The sequence below is a fragment of the Ischnura elegans genome, chromosome 6, assembly GCF_921293095.1.
Source record: "Ischnura elegans chromosome 6, ioIscEleg1.1, whole genome shotgun sequence".
Classification (NCBI taxonomy): Eukaryota; Metazoa; Arthropoda; class Insecta; order Odonata; family Coenagrionidae; genus Ischnura; species Ischnura elegans.
Genome location: NC_060251.1, coordinates 57767817 through 57795393, shown reverse-complemented (window position 1 = coordinate 57795393; position 27577 = coordinate 57767817). Strand labels below are relative to the sequence as shown.

The 27577-nt window shown below is 38.8% G+C and overlaps 2 protein-coding genes across 6 annotated transcripts in view; one reads left to right on the top strand and one right to left on the bottom strand.

Moving 5' to 3' along the window:
* Positions 1-26925, bottom strand: part of LOC124160759 (COMM domain-containing protein 4) — a 91935-nt gene extending 65010 nt beyond the window's left edge. For 2 of the 5 annotated variants that reach the window (XM_046536775.1, XM_046536772.1), the window contains exons 1-3: positions 26835-26925; positions 26471-26594; positions 6455-6549 (exon numbers count right to left, since the gene is read on the bottom strand). The gene's annotated coding sequence lies outside the window, so the exon portion shown is untranslated. Of the gene's footprint in view, positions 1-2735; positions 2801-6454; positions 6550-26470; positions 26595-26834 lie in introns of all 5 variants that reach the window. The other 3 variants (XM_046536774.1, XM_046536773.1, XM_046536776.1) reach the window with 3 other exon arrangements.
* On the top strand, positions 808-23939 carry LOC124160758. Its single transcript, XM_046536770.1, has 4 exons — positions 808-948; positions 19123-19712; positions 21325-21475; positions 23264-23939. Exons 2-4 carry the CDS (start codon positions 19163-19165, stop codon positions 23415-23417), a joined length of 855 nt encoding a protein of 284 aa, XP_046392726.1. The 5' UTR covers positions 808-948; positions 19123-19162; the 3' UTR covers positions 23418-23939.
* Positions 26926-27577: the final 652 nt, after the last annotated feature.

Sequence of the window (27577 nt, the reverse complement as noted above, 5' to 3'; positions counted from 1 at the left end):
CTACGCCAAAAATAATAATGTCACTAAAAAAGAGCGCATTCTCAGGAATTTTAATCAGCGTGTAACTCATTCACTTAACCTACGATCCCACCGAACCGATAAGGTGCGAAAACCACACCTGTGAAGGACCGGGAGCATCTCCCGGGAGAGAAGTAGAAGTAACCGGGAACATAATTCACGATTCTAAGCAATAAAGAAAAACCTCCGAGGGGGAAAACCCGGTCGCACTTTCATCCGAAACCATATGACATGAGGAAGGTCCTTCTCGCTTGCGAAAAAGATTCGCGGAACCACGAAAGCATTCCCTTAAACCCTTCCAGGCACACCCGCCCACAACCTATACCATTCCCTTTGGACAAAAAAATAAAGAAAAACCCTGTCCCCGTGGCATCCCTCCACCCTTCTCGGAGACCCTACCCCCAAGAGAGAGATCTCTCTCAACCTTTCCGGACGGTTACACCGAGTTTGCGCCCAGTGGCTGCAGAAATCTTGCAACGCACCCTACCCCTTCTCACTTCCCACACCTCCACCGCCCCCGCGCGGGGGAAGGGGGCGGAGTCCGGGGGCGGAGATGGGGGTGGCAAAGGCTTAGGGGAATGCTACGGAGTCGGTACTCGGGGAATGGAGATTACTAGGGGGAGGGAGGCAAAACCGCCACGTGATGACTGAAGAGAGGTGGGAGAGGGGTTGAATTTTGTGGCCGAAACGTGTGGGGGGCACAGAGGGTGTGGGGTGGGAGAGTGTCTCCGGGGGAGGAGAGGGGCGGTGTCCACATATATTCGTCGCCCGAGGGTGCCGTGAGGAAAGAGACGAGGCGCACGGCACGAGCCACAAGACCCCCAGAGGACCAGCGGCGTTGGTCGAAGCGGGACAAAGTCCAGAGAGGAGGAGACCGCGGTGGGAAGCAGCCGCAGCGGACGGTCCACACGTGACAGCCACCGAGAAGAGGTGAGTGGAGCGAGGTTTCACTGGACCACGTCGGATATCCGTACTTTGCAAGGAAAAAGTCCCTCGAGTGTTACCATCCGATCTCGTTCAAAATTTGGCTAACAAGGATCGCGAAAGTGATGTTCGGGATCTGAATGCCGATGTTATTTTCCGAAACTATATAGGTAAGGTAGAAAATGTGTCGCGGCTTTCTTTCACATAAGCCCGAGTTCGAGAGATATTGTAGATACGCAAGTGATAGGAAATGGTTTATGTGTGGTTTTTTTAATCAACCGCCAACTCTCATTACTTTTCGAGATATTAGCGACGGAAATTACTTGAAAATGACTAAATTTATGTAACCAGCAGGGCGACAATAAACATACTTTGTCGCTAGGACGCAGAGCACTGAAAGTGTATTGTTGTTATGTGGGTTGCAAACATTCAGGCATTTTCCTTGTGCTTTCTGTGGCTAATATCTAGTATGAGCGTTGGCGGCCGCAACAAAAATACATCTCATGGGTATCTATTTCATATCACCTAGTAAAATTTGAACGAGATCTATTGATGACACTCGATGGACTTACCCTGTTAGTCCTGTTCAAGGATTCGGTTCCGCTAGAGCAGTGTTTCACATTTAGAGGTGTATGTCGCCGCGTCGCCGACGCTAGTCCACGTAAGACCTGTGCGACGGCTGCAAGAATCGTCGCCAGCGGCGTCCACGTGTTTTTTTCGCGGATTCCATACCATCGAGGTAGCCTCCAGTGGCACAGCATGGCGCGGATGGCGCTAAGCCGTAGTAACATTCATATCTCACTACTAACAGTAAATTCATTGCAAAATATAATTTTCTATCATCAATAGTAAATACGTAATATACATCAAAATAAATTCAACAGATTCAGGCGTGATAGGGTGGAAATTCGACATATTTATATAAAAGGTAGCTGCAGTTTTCCACAATTATTTTAACACGTACGAGGCGTTTCGGCTCATAAAGCCATCATTTTGGTACAAGACCTTGAGTCATCATTAAGAAATGATCTTGTAAAAAGTAAAATGTGTCATTGAAATAATTATGGAAAAAGTGCAACTACCTTTTATTTCAAGTTATCAACTGTGCAATTCTTAGGGGTTAATTGTGTATGTAGATAAAATAAAAAAAAACTGAGAATACACTCTTTTTCAGTTGCATAATTATTATAGATAATATAATATATCAAGAAATGGAGTTATCAACACGACTGAAGCTGTTATAATCGAGTGCCAATGAGTCATGTTTGCATTTTACTTTAGCTTTGAATTAAATACTGGTACCCTCGAATAGAATTACTTCCGATCAATGGAATAATTACCATAATTTTACTCTGTAAAGAAATCATGATAGAGAAAATATTGCTTTGAGCTCAGGCATGTAATAGGAAATTACGAGTAAACGCCATGAACGGAAAATTTAAAATTAACGCCAATTTAATGGCAGTGGAAGTAACTCTTACTTCTTTCGTCAAAGAGGAACGTAATTTTCGCCTAAGAGATCATCGGCAGGGATGCCGACGCGCGCCGCACGTCACAAAATGTACACGTGGACGCCGCTGCTATACAGATTTTATCATCGGCGCAAACGTTTATTTCCAAACCTATGAAGACTGCAAACCACTCAGCCTGTATTTATACATGAAAGTACTATCCCTGGCACTGCCCTTACAACCCTTTCTCAGCGCTTTTCTCAGAGCCAAACTAAAAAAAAACGCGATAATGTGAGATAGTTATTGTTAAATAGATAAATTTATTTGGAGGACGCACCTTACCTTCTCAGCCGGTCATATTGTGTCTTTTTCACGATGAATTACTCGTTTAAAACGTGTGAAGTCATCTGAAATTTTTCAGGAAACAGAGAGAAGAATTTTTTCAACATTTTTCATCAAATTAAATGCAAAGATTTTTTCCCCCTTAACCCATTATAACCCAAGTTGTTTCCAATAAACAGAAAAAATGTATAAATTTTTAGCTCCGTTCAGAATATATTTAAACTACGTGTTTTTTGTGCTGCAAAGTTTAATGGCGAAATATGTAGGGTTGATGGCACGATAATTATGATTGAGTAGAAAATTTTCACATTTTTAAAATGAGAAGCCTTGAAATTTAATTTCTCCCGGAAGCAGCATTGGGTTGGAAAGGGTTAAGATATTTAGGCGATTTTTTTTAATTAGATATTCAGGAAAATTTTCAAATGCCCTATATACTCTGAAAATTTCTAGAAGATAGGGACACTTTCAAATGAGTTTTTCTTCGCGAGATAAGACCGGTGAAGACCAGGTCCTTTTAAGGCTCAAACTTGCTCATGACTAATAATCCTAAGACTGCTTTAACGCTACTCTCCACTCAATTATCCTATCAGCTAATCTTTTCACACCTATATATTTCTTCTCTCTCACATCCTTCTTCAACAGTTCCATATATTTTGTTCGAGGTCTTTTCCGTTCTTGTCGTCTACTCAACTTCCGCATTCTTATCCGCCTTGTGAATCACTCCGAGGATCTCATGGACTAACGAATGCCAGCGGACCACTCGCACGAAACCAAGATTCAGCGATTACAGCGAATTTCAATAACGTGATACCATATACCCATCCCAACTTCGTGACTTCCATGAATTTTTACCCGTCCGGACCTCCTGGGCTCCTTCGAGAATTAGTGCATAACTTAGCACTAGAGAATTTCACTAGAGAGTCTGGAGAGAAAAAACGCTGCGGGAACGCGAGCCCTATTCTGCAGTAATAATACATTGCATTCCCATCGGTGAGCATTAATTCTTCTCGCGTTTTTGCCGCTTGAAAAAGTCCCCGAGCCGTCGAATTTAAGCTGTCAGCGTACACGTCCAACCGGGAGTACTGCTACTATCCCTGCTTTATTGAAGATACTACTACTAAGACACTACTAGTACTACTAATATCCCTGCTTTCATTGAAGATTTCGGCTGTAGATTACATATATTTATGCTTTTCGGTATTCACTCTGGGCCTGAAAACGACGGTTCTGCTAGCGACCCTTCCAGGATCTTCCAGTAACTTCAAATCCAAATGATTCCAAAGAAGTGAGTTCTAGTCTGAATAACCTAGGAAGATTACTGGCGAAACCATCGTGTTAGGACACCATGCAACATGTTGATAACCGTAAAAAGGTAGCCACAGTCCTGCAACATGCCTCAGAACGAAGCATGAATATAGCATCAAAAATTTGGAAACTAGGGACGACCTAACCCGGTAAAAACCTGAGAGGAATTCCTTCTTCTGATTTACTCCCCTTTATAAACTCAATTCACTCGGAGCTGCTACCTTCTGGATAAATGACCTTCACGGAGATCGGATTGATGTGGTAGTTGAGAGCTAGCGAGAAGACGCAGGTTCAAATCCCAGCATTTTTATCCTTCACCATCCATAAGTATCCTTCACACATAACACCGACTAGGGTTGCGTGTGAAGGGTACTTTAGATAGAGCACTTTCGAATTTTAGTATTGGTCATTTTGGCGTCTTTCATTACAGCTACGTGGACGATCACAACGAAGGACAACTTGGTTACCCAAGCGTGCTTCAGTACTTGAGGCGCATATCGATGGCTAAGTTCTAACAACAGGTATCTCAAATTTTGGCCGGTTTGAGACAGGTATCTTAAACAAAGTGTAATGACATTTAAAAAGTAAAATTCAAGCAAAAATCAACTCTTTATTTGCAAACGCATGCTTCTTTATCAGTTTTATGAATTTTTGGTTTTTAATTTCAGTGTGCAATTAAAAATATAAATATTTTCTTTTGCTCTCCTGAAAAGTTGCGATATAATATTTCCTGGAGAATAACAAGAATCATAATATTTCCTGGAGAATAACAAGAATCATAATATTTCCTGGAGAATAATAGAATAAATTTCGATATAATATTTCTCCTGAAAAGTTGCTATTTTTGAGATACGTTTGTTAGAACTTAGCCATCGATATATTATAAGTACTTCATATAGCAAGTCACTTCCCACTCATAAACAAACTTGCACATCGCTAATCTAGATATCAATAACAATATTTCAACAAATCACTTTTTATACTTCTCATGTCATGAATGAATTGCTTTTAAACTTCACTTATTATCAAGAAATGGTCTAATTAATTCCAGAAAGGGATTTTGCGATTGCTTGGGGGCCTGTAATTTTAATGCCAAGCGCTCCGAGCAGAACAGACAGGCTCAGACAATTTGCGCCAACTACTGCGTTTGCGGAAACTATTTCGCGGAGTATGGTAGTGTTTGAGTTGCTGCGAAAATGTTTTACTTGTGTAAAATACGATGTAATTATTTCGTAAGAACGTTGGTGATACATAATGATTTAAAACAGTGGAAATCCTAAGATGACTTCAACAAAAAAATTTGACTTTGACCAGTCAAGACAAATTATTTGTAAAAGTATGAGTTTCCGCAAATGATTTGATCAAGTGTAGAGATCTTGTTAGTACACGTGATAGCTTGGATTTTAAAACTGATCAGGTTCAAAATCCTTCGATACTTTCATCTTGCGAACAAGCTGCTGGCCTCCCTAAAATCGTGCAATAAAGAAAATCAAAACCCAGAATGAGGGTTTACACGAGAAACTCATGTTTACAAGTTACCTTCTACAATCTACTTTCTATTAAATCGCAATAGTGAACTTTCAAGATTACTTTAACACTCTTGAGGAAGGATGTAGTTTACGGTAAATAGCGACCTTTCCCATAAATCAAGTCTTTCGCAAGTTCTTGCATTGCACAAACATTTCCAGAGTAAATCCAAATTTTCAGAAACAGGAATTAAAATATTTTTTAGCAAGAAAAATGAGAGAAAAAGCAGCAAAATTTAACACTAGAAGTTTAAACATCCAAGCCATAATAAAAATTAAGACATCCAAGGAAAGGTAGATTTCTGATATCACAATTTCATATACCACCCCATTTTATCAATTTTACGATCGGTAAGTTTTTAAGAAGAGAAATCACAATGGATATTTCTTTTGATTACGACGCCCAGATAATTTTCAACAGGCTCCTACATTTATTGAGCCGATCGATTTTCACGTTAAAATCATACACATTTTTTCAGTCACGCAAACTGCAACCAATCGATTCGGATTCTTACGAGAATTGAGTTAGTGGGCTTTGCTGAAAATAATTTGTCGCGTTTTTTGGAAGATTTAGGTTGAAACAGCATCACGCTCCACTAAATCCGTGTATGAGTTATCAATGAATCAAGAATTTTTAAGGATTTCGCGACAGATCTACGACGATAATTTGGGAACAGTATTTAACGGAACTCGCCTTCTCACTTTTAACGATAATATACTTAAAAAACGAAAGGGCTTCAATCATATTCAATGGGCACACTCAGAACTGAAATTGAAGATTCACAGTGCGTCGTTGCTGAGAATGATTCACAAAAACTCGAACGAAAATTCAACACAGCCATAGTCAAGTAAAAATAAAATTAATGACTGATTCTGTTCTTTACTCACCTAGTTGTGCACCTAGGAATCTCTTCTTCAACTCATTCAAGTCATGAATCGGCCAAGAAGCGGCCGCGGGCCTAAGATGGCCACGAAGGTATATCCTGAAATTATACAAACCACGGTATTACATCGGTCTCAAATTCACAAGCAAACTAACTCTAGCACGCCATAAACTTTCAAGTCACCCGTCATAACATTTCTGGCATGATACACAGCAAATTATTCTCCGTGGAAAAACACCTCGATAGCTTCAAAATGAATGAACTACCAGCGTTTGAACCTGAAGAAGACAATTAGAGAAGTACCCCACATTTTGACAACATTTACAGTTGAAAAATTTATTTCTCCCACAACTATTAGGCATAAAAAATGGCAAACGGCACTAAAGATCTCCATCTTAAGCGAATCTATTCATTAAAACCGCAAAGCGTATTCCTTGAATTCAATATGAAACCATCGTTTGCACGATTTTTTAATAAAATGAGTAAAATTCCGTTTTATTGATTTAAATCCAGTAGATAAACTTATGTCACACAATCCATTTAAACTGGTAGAATGAAAAAAAATATATGAAGCATACGATCCATAGGCTGAAATATGTGCTAATATTTCCGGGGCAGATTTAATTCAGTACAGATTAAAATTCAGCAAGAAGGAAAATTAAACAAGCCACGAAAGCATCTGAAATCGTTAAACTCAAACAAATTCTTTCATCTTTCAACCCTAGGATCAATTCCACATTACTATTCTGACAGCTCTCAATATCCGCTTTGGAATAAACGAAAATTCGGGAGTTCATGTAAACGGTTAAAAAAATGTAACGAACAGATAGCCAAAAATCTATTAAATTTAACGATCACTTAAGGGTCGGAATGTTTTCCACGGAAAAAGTTCACCGTCCGAAGGAAGGCCAGGACTTCGTCTCATGATTCATCCACAACCTCCACGCTCTAGACTGAGATCTCAACTCAAGATACAGAAACCACTTTCACGCCAACCGAATTCCCTTGATAGCTTGAGGAGATTCCGCCGTGGCTCAGCGATTCAAAACAAACACCGTGAAACCAACCTTAAGCGGCCACCGAACGGGTTTTAAAAATGTAGCCGCTGTAAGGACGTGACCGTTGAACAGAGGTAAAAGATGTAAGATATTTAGGAATGTATATTGATGAAATTAGCGATTAATTCGTTAAATGCCTAAAAATAGAATGATTTACGGGGAAGAGTTTTAAATTTTTTTATTTCATGCGCAAATTCCATTGCCTATTGCATAATGAGAACATACTTTGAAATCACTGCATGAAACAAGTGACTTTGTACGCAGTCACGCGCACGGGTGCAAAGATATGTATACACCTAGGATGAAGTTCACCCTGAATCGGGAGATCTGGGTTCGAATCCCGGTTAAGCCAAATATTTTTTTCATGGCGAATTTCATCCTTGGTGTATATACTTTGAAATTCTAAGATAATTTCTATCCACGCGAGAGACCTTCCAAAGGACGCGATTACGTCTGACGTAGAAATATAATTATTATTTATTCACGAAAATTGAAACAATAGTGGTTGAAGGACACGGAATAGCGTCAGTGTTTTAATTAGAGCTCCTTAGAACGCTCTATAGACACTTCAGAACCTAGAGTTTCCACATTAAAAGAGAGCAATTTCCAAACGGTATTCCAAAGTATTTTGTGGAAATAAATTAGGAGAGAAAAGAAGTATTTTGAAAACCTCAGGTAAAATATGGAGCGAATAAATAGGCTACATATTGAGACACGATGGTCTGATGAAAATAATTTTCGAAGGACAGATGGAAAGGAAGAAGAGCAGAGAAAGGCCTAGGATGAGATACATACAACAGGCGATGAAGGATGCAATACGGAAAATAATTTTTTTGATTGATAAAATTAGTTTACTAATTATAATTAAATAAATTAATACAATTATATTATAAAAGTTTTGAAATATAACCTGCACGGAGTGGAGAGCTGCGTCAACTCGATCTTCGGAATACTGACCGATGGAGATGATGAAAAGGTTGGGGCTGGTCGCTTATAAAACGATCGGTAGTCGAAAAAATAAGGCCGCTAGCTACTGACGTAGGTGGGCGCTGGTTAGAGGTGGAATTTACACTACTTTTACGTGGAATACGTTCAGTTCCAGGGAAAAGCGACCGCTAACAGAGGTGGTAGCGGCGCAGAGGTTTTCACCGTACTCGATTACAACTTTTTGCGAATATATAATTACGCGGTATTGCTTTTCCACAAGTGACATCCTTAGATGTGAAAAATAGAAGTTAGACAGCATAGCATGGACAACATTCATTGAAATTACTATTCAATGATAACTCTTTCCATTTGTGAGAATTCCCTAAGGTATGAATTAATTTAACTTATTATGACTCCAACAACTCAAGTTAACGTCAGTCCACGCATTTATATACTTATTATTAAAAATGAAGAATTATTAGGTATTTTATTCTAATTGTTATTGTGATTATGATCTACCCCTAAAATCAGATTTTTTGTTACACTTGTATAATTATTGTCATTTTTCCTACGCTGAGCAAGGCATCACCCAAAAAGCATGCGGACATTTTTCAATATGTGTATGCGATTCCCAGAAAATATAGCGCGGCTACATTTTCCGGAAAATGTATATTTATTTTCTTTAACAACCACCAGTTGAGCATATTAATAGGATATTTCGAAATTTTCTCGACACTGACATTTAATAAGCTGAGCGGAGGAATCTTCTAGAGACGCAACTCCTTTTAATATAGGTAGATATAATAATTTTTTCACCGTGAAGTCCTGAGCTCAACAATGCATCATTCATGTGGGTTCCAGTGATAGTATCACTCAAGATGTGGCCATATTATTTAGTAACCTAGAGGGAGCAAATCGTTCCGCATTTTAGGTTTTTTCGCTTCTCACGCATTAAAAATCGGAAATTTAAACTTTTTAACACATCACAATCACCTATGAACACATTATTTTTTTATTGAAGATGTCTCCGCTAGCACGCAATAAGCAAAGTTTTTTGGTGGCAAAATATGCATGAATTGGACTAAAATACAATAATGATAATCAATTACGTATCTTTATGATAAATTGAATTTCTCTTTCATAGCACTTCACGCGCAAAATTTTATCGTCATTATTTTAAATGAGCAGGCAATGCTACACCACTTCTGCGGTATTCAACGGCAGTTATCTCAAATAGACAGAATATTTTTAACAGAATATGAATCACCAAATATTTAAGAACCAATATTGATATGCGATAGAACATCTAAGTTGCTACTCATAATTATAGAGAACTGAAATACAAAAAAAGTTATATGCATTCATCAGGCACTCAACATTCAAACAATACTCCTTGAATCTAACAGCATAACTTACTTCAATTGATGCAACAGGATTGACGAGTTTCGCTACCACAGATACTTTACGTTGGGAAAAATAACTCGGCCGAGATTATAAAAATTTCAAATTATGATCCTACAGTCCCATTTATCTCGACCCAATCACTGTTAGCGTAATTTGTAGGAGTGACGCATTAACCATTTCACTTCTGACGACTCGATCTGAGCGAAGGAGAGCTGTCACGCGCTAAATTAAACCCGAGCTCCGAAACGATTCAAGCCAACCCAAACCAACCATACCTGGCTTATCTCAAAAGGGATCTGGGACCGAGGGTTCACGACCCCGAAAGATGCATACAAATTGGCCACCGACACATCACAAAACGACATAGGCACTGATAGCTTGCCATACTTTCCTTCATTCAAACGGATAGCCATTTCACGCGAGGTAAAATGCGTATTTTACGGCTCAAAATAAGACCACTCATTTCAACGAAGTTGATACGCGAGCAGTAACTCCAAAGCATATACTTGAGCAACATTTTTTGTAGAGATTTGTGAATAAAAGCGCGAAAAATGTTGCCTTAAGTTAATATAGTTGGTGGTTTCTGGCGGTACTTTGCGGAATTCAGAGGATGACGTTGACCATCGGAAAAATGGTCGAGTTTTAATAAAAATTTTGTGGAAAAACAAAGTTTAAATTTTATTCATCAAAAAAGACTAAAGTTAAGTAAAAAATATATTTTCTACAATAGTTTTCGCCATATCTCCAACAGATAAGGAGCCAACATAATGAATTGGCGTCGACGTTAAAGTAGTAAAGAGTAGACACAACCTAACATTAATACGGAGTATAAAATTGTTAAATGTATGCACCAGATCGACGAAAATGATACGATCGAACTAAAGACCAATATAAACTAATTTACAATTCACTACTACTTTTTATCAAAACCTATAACGCCATTTGATTACCACACAATCTTCACCCATCACCAGTCTTCGGTAGACAGATTTTCACGTGATTTGGAATAACATTTTGTTTAGGTAAAACTTGATTATGAGGTTGACGCACACAAAAACCGTAACCTTGCAAGAAAGTTCTTCAATCAAATAATGAATGCATAATTATGATAAACCGCGATGGTATTAAATAGCATACTAGGACTTCAAGCATAATTGGCAATTTTTATTTAAGTAAAAATGGTTAACGAAAGGTATACTTTAAGAGATACATCCACGATAGCAATCATAAACTAAGCGTAACTCTGAAATTTAACTGGACACAGTTGAACAAAAAAAGAAATTCCCCATGCAAGGATAGTGTACGAGATAAACAATTCCAGAATGTTAAGAGGTTGAATCAATAGATATCCTTCCATAAACACCAATATATGTACCACTGAGGGACATAGCTTATCGGAAGGTGCGAGAATGAGTCATAAATCGATGAATCAAATAATCTATCACCCTTAAAACGTAACATTCGCCAAAATATGTTTAACTAAAGTAGGCCAGGTACTTCACTAATACCCAACTATAAATGAGGATAAACAGTATTTGGACAGAGGGCTAGCGTTGAAATCACCACGATCGTAGGAGATGAGAAAAATAATTTCATTCGTGTCCACAAAAATCAGGAAACGAAACTTTAATTACTCCTATGTATTAAGAACCAATACTTCAGCAAAGGGAAATGTCGTCTCACCAAAGTAGGATTGGACAGGATCAAATAATTTTGTCTTCCACGGGTTTACCTCACGACATCCACCATCCATCAATCTCAGGACCGATTGATCAAAGCAACACTCGCGAGTTGAAGGAAATTAACTGCAACCTGATAGACATAGTCTGCAGCCCCCTGTTAACCACATCCCACCTTCGCCCAAAATGGACCTTTAATCTAAATTCCAAAAACCCTTGATATTTTCGTCAAGAAACTACGACTACACATGATCTCTAAAGAGGGAATGATTCTCGGGATGTTTCGAAGGTTGAGTCTGCCATTATTTTCAAGGGGTAAAATGTAGAGCCAAGTTCTTGTCGATACTAACAGCCTCGAGTGCCGCTCAAGCGTAAATAGCGACAAAGAGATGGTATAAACAACGACAAGAACTTGGCTCCACATTCTACCACTGAAGACGATGGCAGACTCAGCCTTCAAAACGTTGGGACCAGTTCCACAAAACAACACCCGGAGGAAAACCCGAGAATTATTCCTTCGAACTATACGCCTGGAAAAACTCAAATTCCACAAGCTCTCTAACTCCAATCACACATTCTGGTACTCTTCCACAAAGCTTACATACGTGCGACCCGTTTCGACTTTTATGTAATCATCAAATACACTTGATCAGATAAATGTATCACATTAGGTTCAAGGCACAAGAGTGCAGTGCGATTTTGATTAGATTAGATAAGATAATGAGTTTGGTGACATTTGCAATCTTGTTTTATTGATATTACGAATGGTTATATTTACGTATGAATGGAGATAATGTTCCTAAGGCATGTTAAATCACAAAATAACTTACGGATAATATTTTTCGAATTTTTACTCATTCATTTGAGCATTCTACGGTACATTTTCAACGTACGAAACAACAATAGCGAAGGAAAATTGTACATAAAAATATTCAGCATTACTTTATTGATATTCACACCAATTTCTCCACACTAATGTAGTTTTTTTGCGTGGTACTACACACTTAGGATCTGAATCAATGAGCAAAAAGACGGGAAAAAAATTTACGAATACTTAATTTTATAATTGACCAAGCCTCCAAAAAAATTTCCCCGATCATTCGCAAAAAAGTGGTTACACAAACAACGGCATAGTAGCATTAAAGTTCAATTTTAAGAAATTACGCGACTTTGATACGCTTATCTTTCGACCTCTAAGTAGCCAGCTAAATTGAATTATGAAAGAACCTTTTCACCTAAACAAGGTGGTAGACTTAATAAGTAAATTAGAAACAAAAACTCGCAGAAGTTGAGGGCCCCTCGAGAAGTAAAAGTCGCAAAGGATTTCAGAGTACGTTCATGAGCGCTCCAGTTGACAGCTCCTCACCAAAAGCCAAAGCCAAGAATGAAATCTCAACTTCAGTATCATTTAAGAAAGAAAAACCTATAAAATGAAAGTGATTTATTACTTTTATTGGAAGATTTCGCCGTCGTTTCTGGACTGTTTCCCCGCCGAAAATATGAACAGCAGATAATGCGACTGATGAATGAAAAAGTCCGCAACAAATACCGGCACTTCAGCCTACTACTTCATCAGAATCTTGATACATCATCTTCGTGAGCTTTAAATGTGATGCGAATTAAATTTTATAATCGAAATAAATAACATCAAACAAACGCATTCATCAGAATCCTACTACTTCATCAGAATCTTGATACATCATCTTCGTGAGCTTTAAATGTGATGCGAATTAAATTTTATAATCGAAATAAATAACATCAAACAAACGCATTCATCCGAATCAGACTCACTAAGATATTTCTGATTTTGCCGTTTCAACATTGCGCATTTGCCAATAAATAAATAAATTAAATATTTACTCCGAGGTAGGTGGCGACATTGGTGATTTGACGAAAACCACGAGTGATTTAAACAAATTTTGAAGATCCCATCCCATGTTCGGGTAAGTAACTTCAAACACAGCAAATACTAAATAACACTGTTTCGCCGCCGAAAATACGAACAGCAGTTAATGCAACTGATGAATGAAAAAGACAGCAAAAAACCAGGGCCTGCCAACTACCTCATCAGAAACGGCGTAAAAAAATAGCACACGAGCCTCTTTCCGATAAATAATTAGAAGAGCATTAATAAGCTGCACAGGGTTGTAAATTCTTGTGGGTTGTTGTTGTTGTTGCTGTCGGTACATTCGAAGCGGCCAAAGGCGACGTGAAAATGTAGAAGGGGTAATGAGGAGAGTGAAATTAATAAAAAAACAGAAGAGAAACACGGAGTGCACATCACGGGGTGGCATCCAAGCGGATGAAATGTGATTGACCCAATCTTAATGGCTCCCACTCCAAAATGGAACGGAGATGAGAGGGTATTACTCGTGTGGCCGACAGCCCTCCCCTCCCGACCCCACTCGCTCGGCGAATGAGGAGCGAAAATAAAAAAAGGGAAAATGATGAAAACGAGAGAGATGCGGGGATGATGGGCGGATTCTCTCTCGGAGACGAGGGAGAAGTGTATGTCCTTCGTGGGGGTTGGCCGTGGTCCCTTACAGGGTGGACGTTGGAAAATGATGGGAGACAAATCTTCGAGATGAAATTCCGTGGCAGTGGACCACAGTGGAGAGAGAGGGAGAAAGTAATGGAATGTCTCCTACGACGTCACTAATCGCGGATGATGTCACGGGAGACACTTAGTACATACTTAGACAGTTCGTGATGCCGTCAAAGAAACCAAGAAAAGCAAACGTCGCGCTGCGAATTAAGAATATGAACAAGGGAGCTTACGGTGGCAGCGCAAGGCCTAACCAAAGGCTGGAGCCAACGATGAAATCTCAACATCAGCATCATTAAAGGAAATATAAAAACCTAGAAAATAAAAGACTAACATACATACAGTTTATTGAAACCCTGATACCTCTCCTTCTTCGTGAAGTTTAATTTTTATGTTAGTAAAAATTTCCAATCGAAATAAATAATACGGAAACAAACCATTTCGCCGGCATCGGCCAGTAATAATCATCCCTTCATCTCAGGTTCTGCAATTTAAATATTTTTCCTTTGCGCAGAAGCCAAAAATCGCTCCAATAAGTGTTAACTCCGAGGTAGGGAGTGACACTAGTGATTTGACGGAAGCAGCGAGTGATTTACACAAATTTCCAAGTCTTACTCACAGACTTAAGTCGAAAGGGATGGATTACATTATATTAACAGGACGCATCTCTCCCGCTTCGCCAGCCAAGTATTTATCGCCTTTTCCGTGACGTATTACGGCGGTTTATAGAAATATATTAGCAAGAAATTATACGATCGGAGAAATTAGCGTAGTTCTAGAACTATACATCAATGGCGAAATTTATAGAAAAAAATAGGGCAGAAACTGTAGAAATCAGCGTTGGGTTTTGTTGAATTCGAATTAATGGGAAAAATAGCTTGAAAATTCAGAACGCGCAGTGCCGCATTCATATATTCCATGCACTTTGCACCGTGTTTTGCTAGTTATAACCTTCAATTGTGGAAGAAGACAGTGGCGGATCTATGGGGGGGGGGGGACTATATTCTTTCCCTTGGGTATTCAATTTACACTAGATAGAATGATAATTTTTTCCGACCCCCACCACTGCTGGAATTTTAACCCCCACTAAGCCCCCCGCCCCCCTAGTCCCTATCCTCGATCCGCCACTGAAAGAAGATACCTTGAAATAAAAAATAGCGTGGATATTATATAATATTGAGAAGTCCGGAAAAGAAGCCGATGCGGCCATGAAACACTTCAACTGAATGTCAATACCTTATGTGCGACGGTTTGTAGATGTAGTCCCGCAGAAGAGTGATATATAACCGAGAGTCCACGCTATTTTTTGCGCTTCAACCTATTTTATATGTATTCTCCCAATTAATGTAGGTTTCCATGGAGTACTTGAGAAGGGAGCCCCCCCTACTTTCTCGTCATTTCCTCTGCAATTCACAATAAGACCTAAGGCCTACTCCGTTTCAATTCATCTAAAAATCCTATTCTCTTCCTTCCCTCCCTCGTTCACCAAATATTCTGAACTCTAACACTGTTATCAACATCACCTCCCCGCTAAGTACTCGCTCCATCCATACCTTCTGTCTCCTCCGTATCTCATCTAAAAGCTGGCTCTCCTCACTCACCATTTCCAACATTTGGTCGTTCCTCCTCCTCGTCCACCTCACCTTCTACATACCCAAATCTGTTAAGTTATTGCAAAGCAATTTACCCCTGTTGCGCGCTAGAGACATAGGTTAAACTCGAAGGGCCTAAACCGTCAAACTGACTTGACGAAGTGTCCTGATAGGCACGATCGCCTCTCGTCAACGAGTTAACGCACTGCATTGGGGCAAAGCCAATCAACAGATTCGATAATTAAAAATTAATATTTCTTACTACTGCTGATACGGCCCCGAATTAGTTACATAGGACAGGCTATTAATGATGTAAATGAGAGGAATTATTCCACAAGGAAAATACAAGATCTACATACTACCCCGCCAGCCACCTTAAAATGCGTGTCCGAGGTGTTAGGATACCAGCCCTAAATGAATGCAATGGAAATGCTCTAAGGAAGTTCCACGTAGAAGTCCATTACTGTTTGAGGGAAAAATTATTTCCAATACTTATTCGTTCGGAAAAATATCTCACTAATTAATCGTTTATGTTGGACCAGGAAATGTAGTACGGTTCTAATATAAAGTTCTCGGTGTCGCTTTTAAAGATTACCACTCTCAATTGCTCAAGTAATCTAAGCCTATCGCGCAACCTTTGGGTCTCTAGTAGCTTCCAGCCTAATTCTTTTAACTTCTGTGTAACGCTTTCTTTACAGCCGTAACAGTTTTTGACAAATCTCGCAGCTTTCCTTTGCATTTTATTAAGTTCACGGATTAAGTCTTTCTGCACCGGATCCCATATGCTCGCTGTATATTCAAGGTGCGGTTGGACGGGTGTGAAATACCACCTCTTTTATACTTTTTCATCCGAAAATCTTCGCTTGAAAAATCAAGCAGATAGGAGAGCGGAATGGAGAGCTGTGTCAAACCAATCTTAAGATTGATCTCTGCATTTCTCCAGGGTTTTCTTCCGCGTCAGGTTGTTGGTTGATTGACAACAGTTTCGCTGGCAGTCCTGCCAGCGTCCTCAGGTCGAAGGTGACCTGAGGACGCTGGCAGGACTGCCAGCGAAACTGTTGTCAATCAACCAACAACCTGACGCGGAAGAAAACCCTGGAGAAATGCAGAGATCAGACCATCGCCGCGGAAACCTACGCTCTAACAATCTTAAGATTGCCGACTTATGCATTAGATTTAATTTGACTGGATCTCTGTTTCGATGTACAACATATTCATCAGGTTACAATGCCCTGCGAGTATCCTGCTCACAAACCACACCCCAACGCGTCGTCGTGCTGCACCCCATTTCATCCAATGGAGTCGCCATGTCTCCCCATACCCCCCAGATTCACACAAAGACGCGCGCCTGAATGGATTCGAGCCAAATCACACGGAAACGACAGAGATAATCTGTTTGTCTACGGAGGGCTCTCAATTGGCATTCACTGGCGCCAACACAAAGCAGATAACAATTCCACACGCGCGCCGCTCAAAAGCAGGCCACAGGGAGCGTCCCTTCGCCTTCAAACTATGAATCCAAAGTCAAAGGCAAGGCACCATTATCACAATATCATGCACATCAACTGCTTGAGGTGGCAGGCACGCTCCATTGACATTGAGGAGATTTTTGTGAAACTTCGCACATGTGTTTACCAAGGGGCATCCAAGCATAGAAGTGAAAGAATAATAAGTCAGCGACTTAATTTCATAGATATTCAATGCAATGTTAACATGTAGTCTTAAGGAGAGTCACATAAATGACTGTATAATTCATCCACAAACGTACATATATCCTTCTCAGTAAGATATGATACATACTATGATTAAAACGCTTCATAGGAAAAATCAGCTCATCAAATCCATCCAGCTTATCAAATTAAATTATATTTTTATTGAATTTTTATGAAGTTACCGACCAGAAGTAAATCAAACCATGTATTACGGAAGAAAAAAAGTAAAATACAATTCTATTGCTGCCACATTCGTACCAACTTGCAATTATGTGTAGACATGAGTAACATTCATCGAATATTTTATGAACGAAGTAATTAATATTACCTCTCCAAAAATGGTGAAGAACGTAGTAAATTTTGTCCAAGGACGGATAGGGATAAAATATAAAAGAGGAAGGCCATCTATATAAATATACATACTGCATTATTTGATTTCCACCATTAAAAAAACATCTGCTTCTCTAAACGTCAAAAAATTAATCTGGGCCTACTAAAAGTTATAAAATATACGCTAGAGCAGTGCTAAAAAAATTCCAAGAATAATTAGATCAAATACATATTAAGATGCACGTAAAATTCAAGGGAAAGTGAGGGGATATAGGCATGTGGGTTAATTCCTAGATCCTGTACACAGATGGTCCATTCATTGGGCAGTTCAATACATGCGGTATTAAGACCCGTTCACAACGATTCACCTTGGCGTAACTTGACTTCTATTGACGGAGAAACCGATATCGTTACGTTAAATATTCCACAAATCACGGTTACGGACGTGCATCAAACGCGGAAAACATTTCAGAGAATAGCAGATGATTATGGTATCATTATAAATACACAAAACTTCTTATATCTTTCTAACTAGAGACTACTTTCTACGGAGATTGGATCATTTCTCAATTAATAACCAAGCAAAATCGTATTATGTTGATTCGAACCATCAGACACATTTCTAAAACTCGTGTGCATTTCATTTCATATACATAAAATACAATGTTACCACAAACATTGCATTAGTAAGTATTAAGGGGAATTAAATCAATTACTGTATTATTGAATTACTTACATGTAAAAATTTTCTTCTGTATAATGTGATAAGTATTACGACTATAAAGCTTAATAAAAAATCAACTTAGCGAATCGATCGAGCTTATGTACTTTAATTATCGTTGAATCAAAGTTTTATGATGTCACGGGCCAGAGGTAAAGCAAATCATGTATTTCGGATGTAAAAAATTGCAAAATACAATTATATTGCCGCGACATTAGTGCTAACTTGTAATTATCCGATAATATTTCCAGGAGGCAGTTTTCCATAGTTGTGACAAGCTGCGTTGTTGAGAACAAGGTTTAATACAACCCTCACCCTTTACGGAGCGTTTACACTATGTAAAATGCTACATAAACAAGTTACATACAACATGTTTTACGAAAAATTTACAAATCCGTGTAATAAGTTACATGTAACATTGTGTTAGAAAACAAAAACTCGTGTTCTATAACAAGTTTTTGGTTTCCCGCACGAAGTGGGAAAATGTGTAACATGTTACAACAAAGAGGTGAGGCGCATGGTGGGGATAGACAGTTGACGGGTGAATCTGCAACATGTTATTTGTGCATTTTTGGTTCCGCTGGACTCTTGTTATTAAAAAAATGTTACAAGTAACTTGTTACATTTAAAATGTTTATATAACATGTTACATAGAGAAAGCACACCTTTAGGTTTCTCCCAAAACTGACGTTCCTCTGCTCTAGTTTACAGGTCCCCAGTGGGACTCTCAGCCAGCCGAGCGACATGAAGCCGAGCCACGGCCTCTGCCTGCTGCTGGCCAACATGGCCGCCTTCGCGACCCTATCCGCGGCGGCCAGCGCACCCGCGTCCTCAGGCGACTCGCCCTGCACCGGAGTCTCCGCCCCGGGCGCGGACGAACCTCCCCGGCTGCCCCTCGAGGAAGAAGCGGACGAGGCGGCGGACGCCAAAGGGGGAGGCGACCACGGGGAGCCGGCCAAGCGAGTAGGCTTCAACGCGTGGGGCGGCAAGCGGGTGGGCTTCAACGCGTGGGGCGGTAAGCGAAGCGCGGATGCGGACGGATCGTCGGCGTTCCGCGGCGGGGCCCTCGGCTGGGTGCTGGGCCTGAGGGACGGGCTTCGAGGACCGGGAGGAGCGTCCGGCTCACCAGAGGAGGCCAACAAGAGGGTGGGATTCAACGCGTGGGGCGGCAAGAGGAGCCGGTTCAACGCATGGGGAGGAAAGAGGGGACCGAAGGGCGAGGCCCCAAGGGCCTTCTTCCCGTGGGGCGGAAAGAGGAGCGGAGGCGAAGCGGAGGTGGAGGAGGGACCCCGAGGTGAGGAGGAACGGTGATGCTGCATTAAATCAAGCTCAGTCATCCTCAAGGAAAATGTATAGTGCAAGTTTGAACATGGAGAAAAATTTGCAGGGGAATCGAAAATACTGGAGGCAAAATTTAACTCCCTACTAGGCTGTATTTTGTATCCATAACATTTGATATCCATATTAAAATAAAACACTGGTAACTTGTATACTACCAAGAGTACATATTGGACTCAACAAACCATGGTTTTGACATAAACAAGCAAACAAGCACGGACATTTACAAACGTATTTATCAACCTTGAAAATATCAAACCAATGATCAGTTGAGTTCAGTATGCACATAGTATGGGAATTTTACCATTGCTGTAGTTTAATATGGACTTAGGGAACAATTTGAAAAATGTGTTAAAGAAATATGCAGTAAATATATGGGCATGGTAGCCAGGTGGATAGAGTGCTTGGCTACAGAAAGATGACATGTCCCCAGGTCCATATTCCGATTGTACCAAAGGTGGGAATGAATTAGTCTACCACAAGGTATTTGCCGATTAGTCTAAGTACTTAAATACCCTCATGACTGCATGGGTACTTAAATACCTATCTGAGTGCTTTGAGTAACTTCTGGAAACTCGAATAAGTATTCTTAAGTATATCTTTGTTAGCCTTTTGTAAACACTCCTACATGCCTCTTTCACCAAAGCTATTTCCTTCCTTTTATTTTTAACTACAGCGTCCATTTTCCTCAAATCCGCTACCCTATTATTAAATTGCTCCACAGTTGAGGTCAGTGGTCACTTACTTTTATGCAAATGGAATCACTGTAGAATTTGGCTATGTTGCATTGAAGAGCACATCAAGCCAAGATTATGAACTGAAAATGATTTTCTGCACTCAACTAACTATGAAATTAATTATTTCAAATATGAAGTACCTTTTGAAGTAACTTTTCCCAAAATCCAACCTCAGACCAACATGAACATGATAAAGTACTGTTTACAGGAGGACAACTAGCACAGTGGAGTTTGTGCCTTAACTGAATACAGGAATTTAATTCTTATTTTCAGGAATATATCACTCATTCAATAATTCTAATCAAGTAGAAATCTATAGTTACAACCATAGATGATCAACTATGCATCTCTAACCAAAATCAAGGGGAAAATAACAGCATTGATATTGATATTAGACAAAACAACAAAAATTTAATTTTGAACTATCATCAATGCAAACGTCACAACTTATTCAAAACACATTTGTGGGGAAGAGAAGCCAAGGGGTACAAGTTATTTTTTCTAAACAGAGTTAAGTGCAGAAATTAGGTAAATAAAAATACAAGATCAACTTGACATTTGATTTTCCACTCTATGTCAGCACAGAGCATATACTCATTCATATCCCTTGGCCACCAAGTTTTTGTATATTTCTTCAATCAATTGCGGTACCTAACTCTGTTTAGAAAGAAAATTACTTGTAACCCTTGGCTTCTCACCCCCTTGTGTAATAAGAGGAGGCTTTGAATAGATATGAGTGCCTTAATCATGAGTGTATTTATCATTGCTTTGAGATTAGAAGATTAATATGGAAATTTTAATACAACCTTAATTTCCAATTTCTCTCCACAGGGTCAGTGGAATGGCTTTACGCAGGGCAACCAGAGGAGTTTGTAGGGGTGAGGGAAGGTAGTGAGGGTGAGAGTGGGGAGGCATGGGGCCGACCTTTTGGCAGAGGGCGCAGGAGTCCAACCTCCACTAGGAATCACCTTATAGCCACTGTGTAAGAACCCTTTCCAAAGAATGTCCGCTAGATGAAATAAAATATCACTAAATTCACACTCACTGAATAATTACAATTTATTTACTAAGAATTAAATAAATATTTTATCGCACAATCACAGGCTGTGCATGGATTTTAGTTATCATTTGAATGACAAGGAATGAAATATTCATGTAGACAAAACCTTAACCTACCTGAAAATTTCATTCCTTTAGGAAGTATCACTTTAGGTCAAATAGAAATATATATTTTGCAAATCAGAATACAAAATTGGTGTTACATGCACAGTGAAAATATGGAGAAAACCACATAAAATGCTTTTTTCAACAAAATTCATGATTTGACCCGTTAAAGATATCTAATGGCAACACTAGCCCGCAAGCACTTCTGAATTAAATTCCTTACTCTTGCCTAATCCATGGTGGCATTACTCTAAACATTTGCTTCAACTCTTATGTCACTGCCTAACCCTAGAAACTCACCTCATTTTCTTCAGCACTCAATAGTATAATCAGACCGAGCAGCAAATTATCTGGTGCTGCTCTATTGTACAGAATCTTGGGCTACTTTTACTCTGGTTGGGGACCAGAGTAAACAGGAAATAATCATTCAGCAATATCATTCTCTATTCAATTTATCTAACTTCCCCAACACTATCCACCAACAAGTCTTTTCTGACCTTTCTCCAACTAAGTCAACCGGCAGGATTTATTTTACAAACTCATATGTTGTAGACTGCATCACAGTCATAATTGAATGCACATACAATTGATAGGCTATCTTCTTCCAAAATGTTTCCCTGGAAAATATCTAATGTACCTTTATGACATCCTATTTTTACTAATTGGCTATGAAAACACAAAAATCACATTAGGAGTAAGAAGTCTGAATGTTATATGCCTTGTTATTATATACCAGAATATTATTTTTCCCCCATAATTACATGTTGCCTATTACCTACACACAAAATTAGTATGCTTACTGATGATAAAAACCCTTTAATGTAATGGAGGCAATTTCCCAAATGAATAGTGACATTCAAGAATCTACTGAAGAAGTAATAAAAGCATGTTATGAATAGACTCTAATTTTTAGGTAAATGATTTCTTGAAATGAGTCTTAAGGTAACACAAAAAAAAAATAAAATGTCAATGAACCATTTAGCCCGAGAGCACTAAAACATAAATGTATGCCTCCATGAGTATGTTCTACTTCATAATATACAATGACACAAACTAAGAGAGCAGTTATTTTACAAGCTAAAAAAAACTGAAAAGGAAGAGTCAAGAGGTGGAAAGAAAATTAAATAATTTATACAAATAACTGGATTTCCTTTCTGCAAGTAAATAAGATAAAGCTGCACTGAAAAATCTGCTTTAAATTTTGGGATAAAAACCCTAAATAGAGTATATTAATGACAAATACTTCAGCTTTCAAGGAAAATGTTACAACCTTTCCTTTAAAATCCTGTATTTGGATTGCAGGAAAGTTAAGGCAATTAAAATGAAATGAACTAACGATTTCAGTCAATAATTTTCAACACACAGGTTCAATACCCCAGGCCTGTGCTCTATTTGTCAGTAAATAGGCAACAAGTGATCTCAAAACTTTTATTTGAATGATAGAAGCAAAATTTTTGGATAATTGCATTGAAATAGCAAGTACAAAGGCTTAAGCATAGATGTTAAAAAATAAGGGAAATGTTTACTGAATGACATGAATGACCACTGGCTGAATGAAGAAAGGCCCGATCAGGACTACACCATGATTTCAATTTGCCCCCAACAGGGAAGACCCAACGATTACCGAAGGATTGCCCTGGGAGCATAAGAGATGGAATGCCCTATGGAGGGCAGCGACCAACCTCCAGCCCCCACGACAAAATCGACGAGCTGCAGGTGCAGATTTCTTCCCCTGGGGCGGAAAGAGATCATCCTTATAAGGGACACTCACAGAATGACTCTTCCTTCCACAAACACCTATAGCAGTCTCAACAAGCCATGGATGTCAATAGAAAGGGATGCCCCCGATATGCTCCGGCAATGAAAGGGTTACTCCAAAAAATGTGATTAAAAACAAGAGTGGCGAGCTATTTTGTGTGAGCATCAAGCCTAAATGGTCATATATGAAATCTTGAAAACACTGCAATCCTTGATCCTGTTGTATTATTTCCCTACCACCATCCACTGCAATAAATCCCACCAAGGACTAAATGAAATGTGTCGAGAACTAGCGTCAGGCACTGACAGCATATTAACAATGTCATTATTTCATTCTTGTTTAAGAAGCAAATGATCCTCAAAACTTCTAACAAGATGAGAGAGGTGGAAAGATGTCAGTAGATGGATGATTATCAATTACCTATATCCATTTTTTGACAAAAATGTTCACCACAATGTCAAAAAGCATGTTGACTATTGACAACCTTACATGAACTATTAAAAGATTTTATTTATTAACAGTTGATGATTCCATGATTTTCCAGAGACTTCAAACTTTAAATTATGTTTCTATGCCTGCAATTCCGTGCATGCAAATAGGGTAAACTTTTCACAGTAAAATAAGAAAAAACCTATTCTAGGATGATATTTTCAACATTGACATCAAAAATAAATTACAGAACAATTATATCCTTTGAGATTGAAGGGCTATTCCTTTGAGTTTCAAACTTAAAGTATAAGCTAATTTATTTCACTCGTAAAGAAAAAAAGTCTACATCGAGCCAGAAAGTTCTCATAAATCTTACACAATCATTAAATGAAAATAATGTTTACAGTAAAAAATTTAGTACTCCAGAGTAAGAGATGAATTCTATTTCCCTTTCAACATCCTATATAAAAAGTAGAATTCTGCATGGAATTGTTTGCTGTAAGGTAAAAAGCTATCGACTACAAAAGGACAATTTTTAACAGAAGATAATGCTTGCAATTAGATTATGCAGTGGCAAAGTAGATCAGGACACATATTAATGATCAATTTGATAAAATGAAAGCCAGGATAACAATTATGGATGAACAAAAATTCCAATCTACAATTACATGATTCCAATTCTGTCTCCTAATTAGAAAACTTAAGAGACGACAACATGATGGGAAGGTGGAGACTTTCCTAATACACAATGTCACGACAGGGTACTTGTTAAATAAAACGCTGCAATATTTCCACAGAAGTTAGGCGAGTAGGAAATTTTGAAAAAATATACACACAAATTTTGGAAAAAGCTATGGACCACCAGAACAAGATAAGCTTATAACCAGCATTGATACACTTATTTGATTCCTATGAGCAAGAAGAGCAAACAAAAATAAGAGGCAAATAAAAAGCAAACAAACATCACAAAAGAGTACACAGATACCCAGGTTAAAAGCATACAGCATAGCATTTTTCAGCAAAATTAAAAATCATTAACAATTTTGCTCGATTTATTATTTATCTAGGAACTTCTATCCCCTTTAAAGACATGCATGAGGAATGACACATAAAATAAATAGTCATAAACATTGAAAAATATGATCCGTAAAGTCTGGAAAAGTGAAGTAATTTCGTTTGATACTTGAGTGGCACCCTGTCATTGGACCTGGTAATATACATGCATTAGTTTATATTCACCATTAAATGAGTCAAGACTTTTGAACAACTAATTTATTTACAGAAGAAGTAGACCAAAACAGAAATATTGTTTCATTGTCCCTACTGCCATGAGATCTATTTTCATTGGTTGCATTCTCCCAATCCTGGAGTACTGCTCTGTAATCTACTCCACTCCCTATCCCTCCAAACTTAAAATTCTTGAACTGTTGATTTCTTTATTTCAGTAGTCCGACACAGTGATCCTCACCTTCGTAATCCTTCTCGCTCTGAAGTTATGTCTGCCCTATCATTGGTCCCACTATCCTCTCATAGACATTTTCATAGTCTTTCCTTCATTTACAATGCCTTAAATGGCAAGTACCGATCCTCAGAAATACTCCCTTTCTTTTCACTCCACATTCCCACCCGCCACTTTAATAATAATCACCTACTGCACCAACCAAAATTCTGTCTTTCTCTCTCCCAGAGATCACTTTTCTACAGACTCCCTACCTCTTTCAATACTATTTCAACTACTCACCCTTCCCTGGATCTTTCAATTCCCATCAGATCATTCAAGAGGCAGCTTTGAAATGCCATCTTCAGAATCTTTTTTTTTTTAATATCCTTTTGATAGTTTACATTTGTTAAGGCGGCAGATTTTAACTTGTCTACTCAATGTGGACGTTTTGGCTATTTTTAAATGATTCAATAAATAAAGATTAAAATACAAATAATAAATATCTCAAATTAATTGCTAAAAATCACAGATATATTTTTCCCTTTCATTGTCATAAACTTAAAAACTAAGCTACTTCATTTAGCTGGTGAATAAAAGAGAGACAACCACATCATAATGACTATGACCATAGGAAGAAACCACTGGCAAATGTACTGCTCCCGTTCCGCTCAAGTCATCATCAAGTGATCAACAGAATAGCGAAAAACCCTCAGAAGGATAGTTTCACCACTCACTTCCGTATATTGAAGAAAATAAACATCATACCCACTCTGAAGGATAGCCACCCTTCCCTTCAATAAATGGGTATGTGTGAGGTTCTCTGCTGTTGCAGCAGAAGCTACATGAGACAGATCACACAAGATACCTGGGGAGGATTCTAAACACAAGCCCTTCAGGAAAATTGGCGATAACAAGTTAGTCCATTAAAGTTAACATTGAATATAGAGGTAAATGAATACACAGAGCATTTATCATACACGGACACTCAACTGAATTCTCCAACATTGACCACACACTAAGACCAACCGTAAAATTGTCTCAATTATAACAGTAACATACCCCTCCTTGCCCCAATCAGTGATGACTAAGGCTGATGTAGAACATCACGGTTAGAGCGCACCTACGTAAACTACGTTATCAATTCAGTTCGTATTTAAAGTACAATCTACATAGCTGTACCTTACCTTTTACTTCCAGAAACACAAGCTTATCGGGCGCCAATGTAACCACCAAAAGCCCGGACGTAAGGTAGACTGGCTGGTATAGAGATTGCAGAACACGACGTGTCTTCACGCTGGATAAGATAGACTGAAATAATTATACTATATTATTCCAGCTTATCACGGTAACGTGATATTTTGGGACTCAGCACCAAGCGAGAGAGCAATTAAGATACGATAAATATGAACCTGTGCAAACAAGACCAACTAGACTCCATAAATATCTATACACGGCAAAGCTACGAACGAAGGTGACAACATAGGATATAAAATGTGCAATGAATCGTTCCCATCTGTGACTCGATTAAATAAAAGTTACATAACTTACTTTTAATACAGGGTAACAAAAATCGGCTACAGTCCTCCTCTCAATTGAAAACAACGGAAGCAAAAACATCTGCGTAACGAAATTCAATCACCAATCACATTTGCAGGAAAACACACCGCGTTAATTGAATTTTGGTGACTTCTCTATAAATGGCCTGCTGTGCGATTTTATGACGACTCGCCGAACGCAACTTTTCAGCACGAATGAGGTATGGAATTTTTTGTTGCTGGTATTGAAAATTGGAAGATTTCCGACTTAAATAAGGAAAAGAAGTTGTTTTAGGATGCATTCTATACGTTTGAGTAAAATGTAGAATGCATTTCTTTGATGTCTTTTAAGTTTTAACTCTCTCTCATTTCTTCTTGCTCATGACCTTCAATTCACAAGAACAAGCCATTAAAAGCCCACCTTTAACATCCACATAAAGCTTACTATCTTACTTGTGCACTAAACACTCAAAATATCCATCACTACATAAAAATAGGTAGGCTTCAAGCCAGAGTGCTTACTAATACATATGTGGATGTAGTCATTTCTACCTAAATACTTGTCTCAGTCTTTGAGGTGAAGGCACGTGGAGTTTCCATAGTTCACATGCCTGGCCGATGTTTCAGAGGCAATGCAGCACAAGCGAGTAATTAATGAGAAGTGGTTTGCACCTAAGGTTGTAAGGTAGCGGCAGCAGAGGGTGTGGATGGTTGCTGGGAGGTTTACTCAAGTCCCTGCATGGTGGCAAATTCTCC

What these genes read in the sequence shown, in the direction of transcription:
- LOC124160758 (XM_046536770.1), top strand. Translation starts at nt 19,163, where the DNA reads ATGAAGCCGAGCCACGGCCTCTGCCTGCTGCTGGCCAACATGGCCGCC. An exon ending in GGTGGAGGAGGGACCCCGAG is followed by an intron (nt 19,713 to 21,324) that starts GTGAGGAGGAAC and finishes TTCTCTCCACAG; the next exon opens with GGTCAGTGGAATGGCTTTAC. An exon ending in AATCACCTTATAGCCACTGT is followed by an intron (nt 21,476 to 23,263) that starts GTAAGAACCCTT and finishes TGCCCCCAACAG; the next exon opens with GGAAGACCCAACGATTACCG.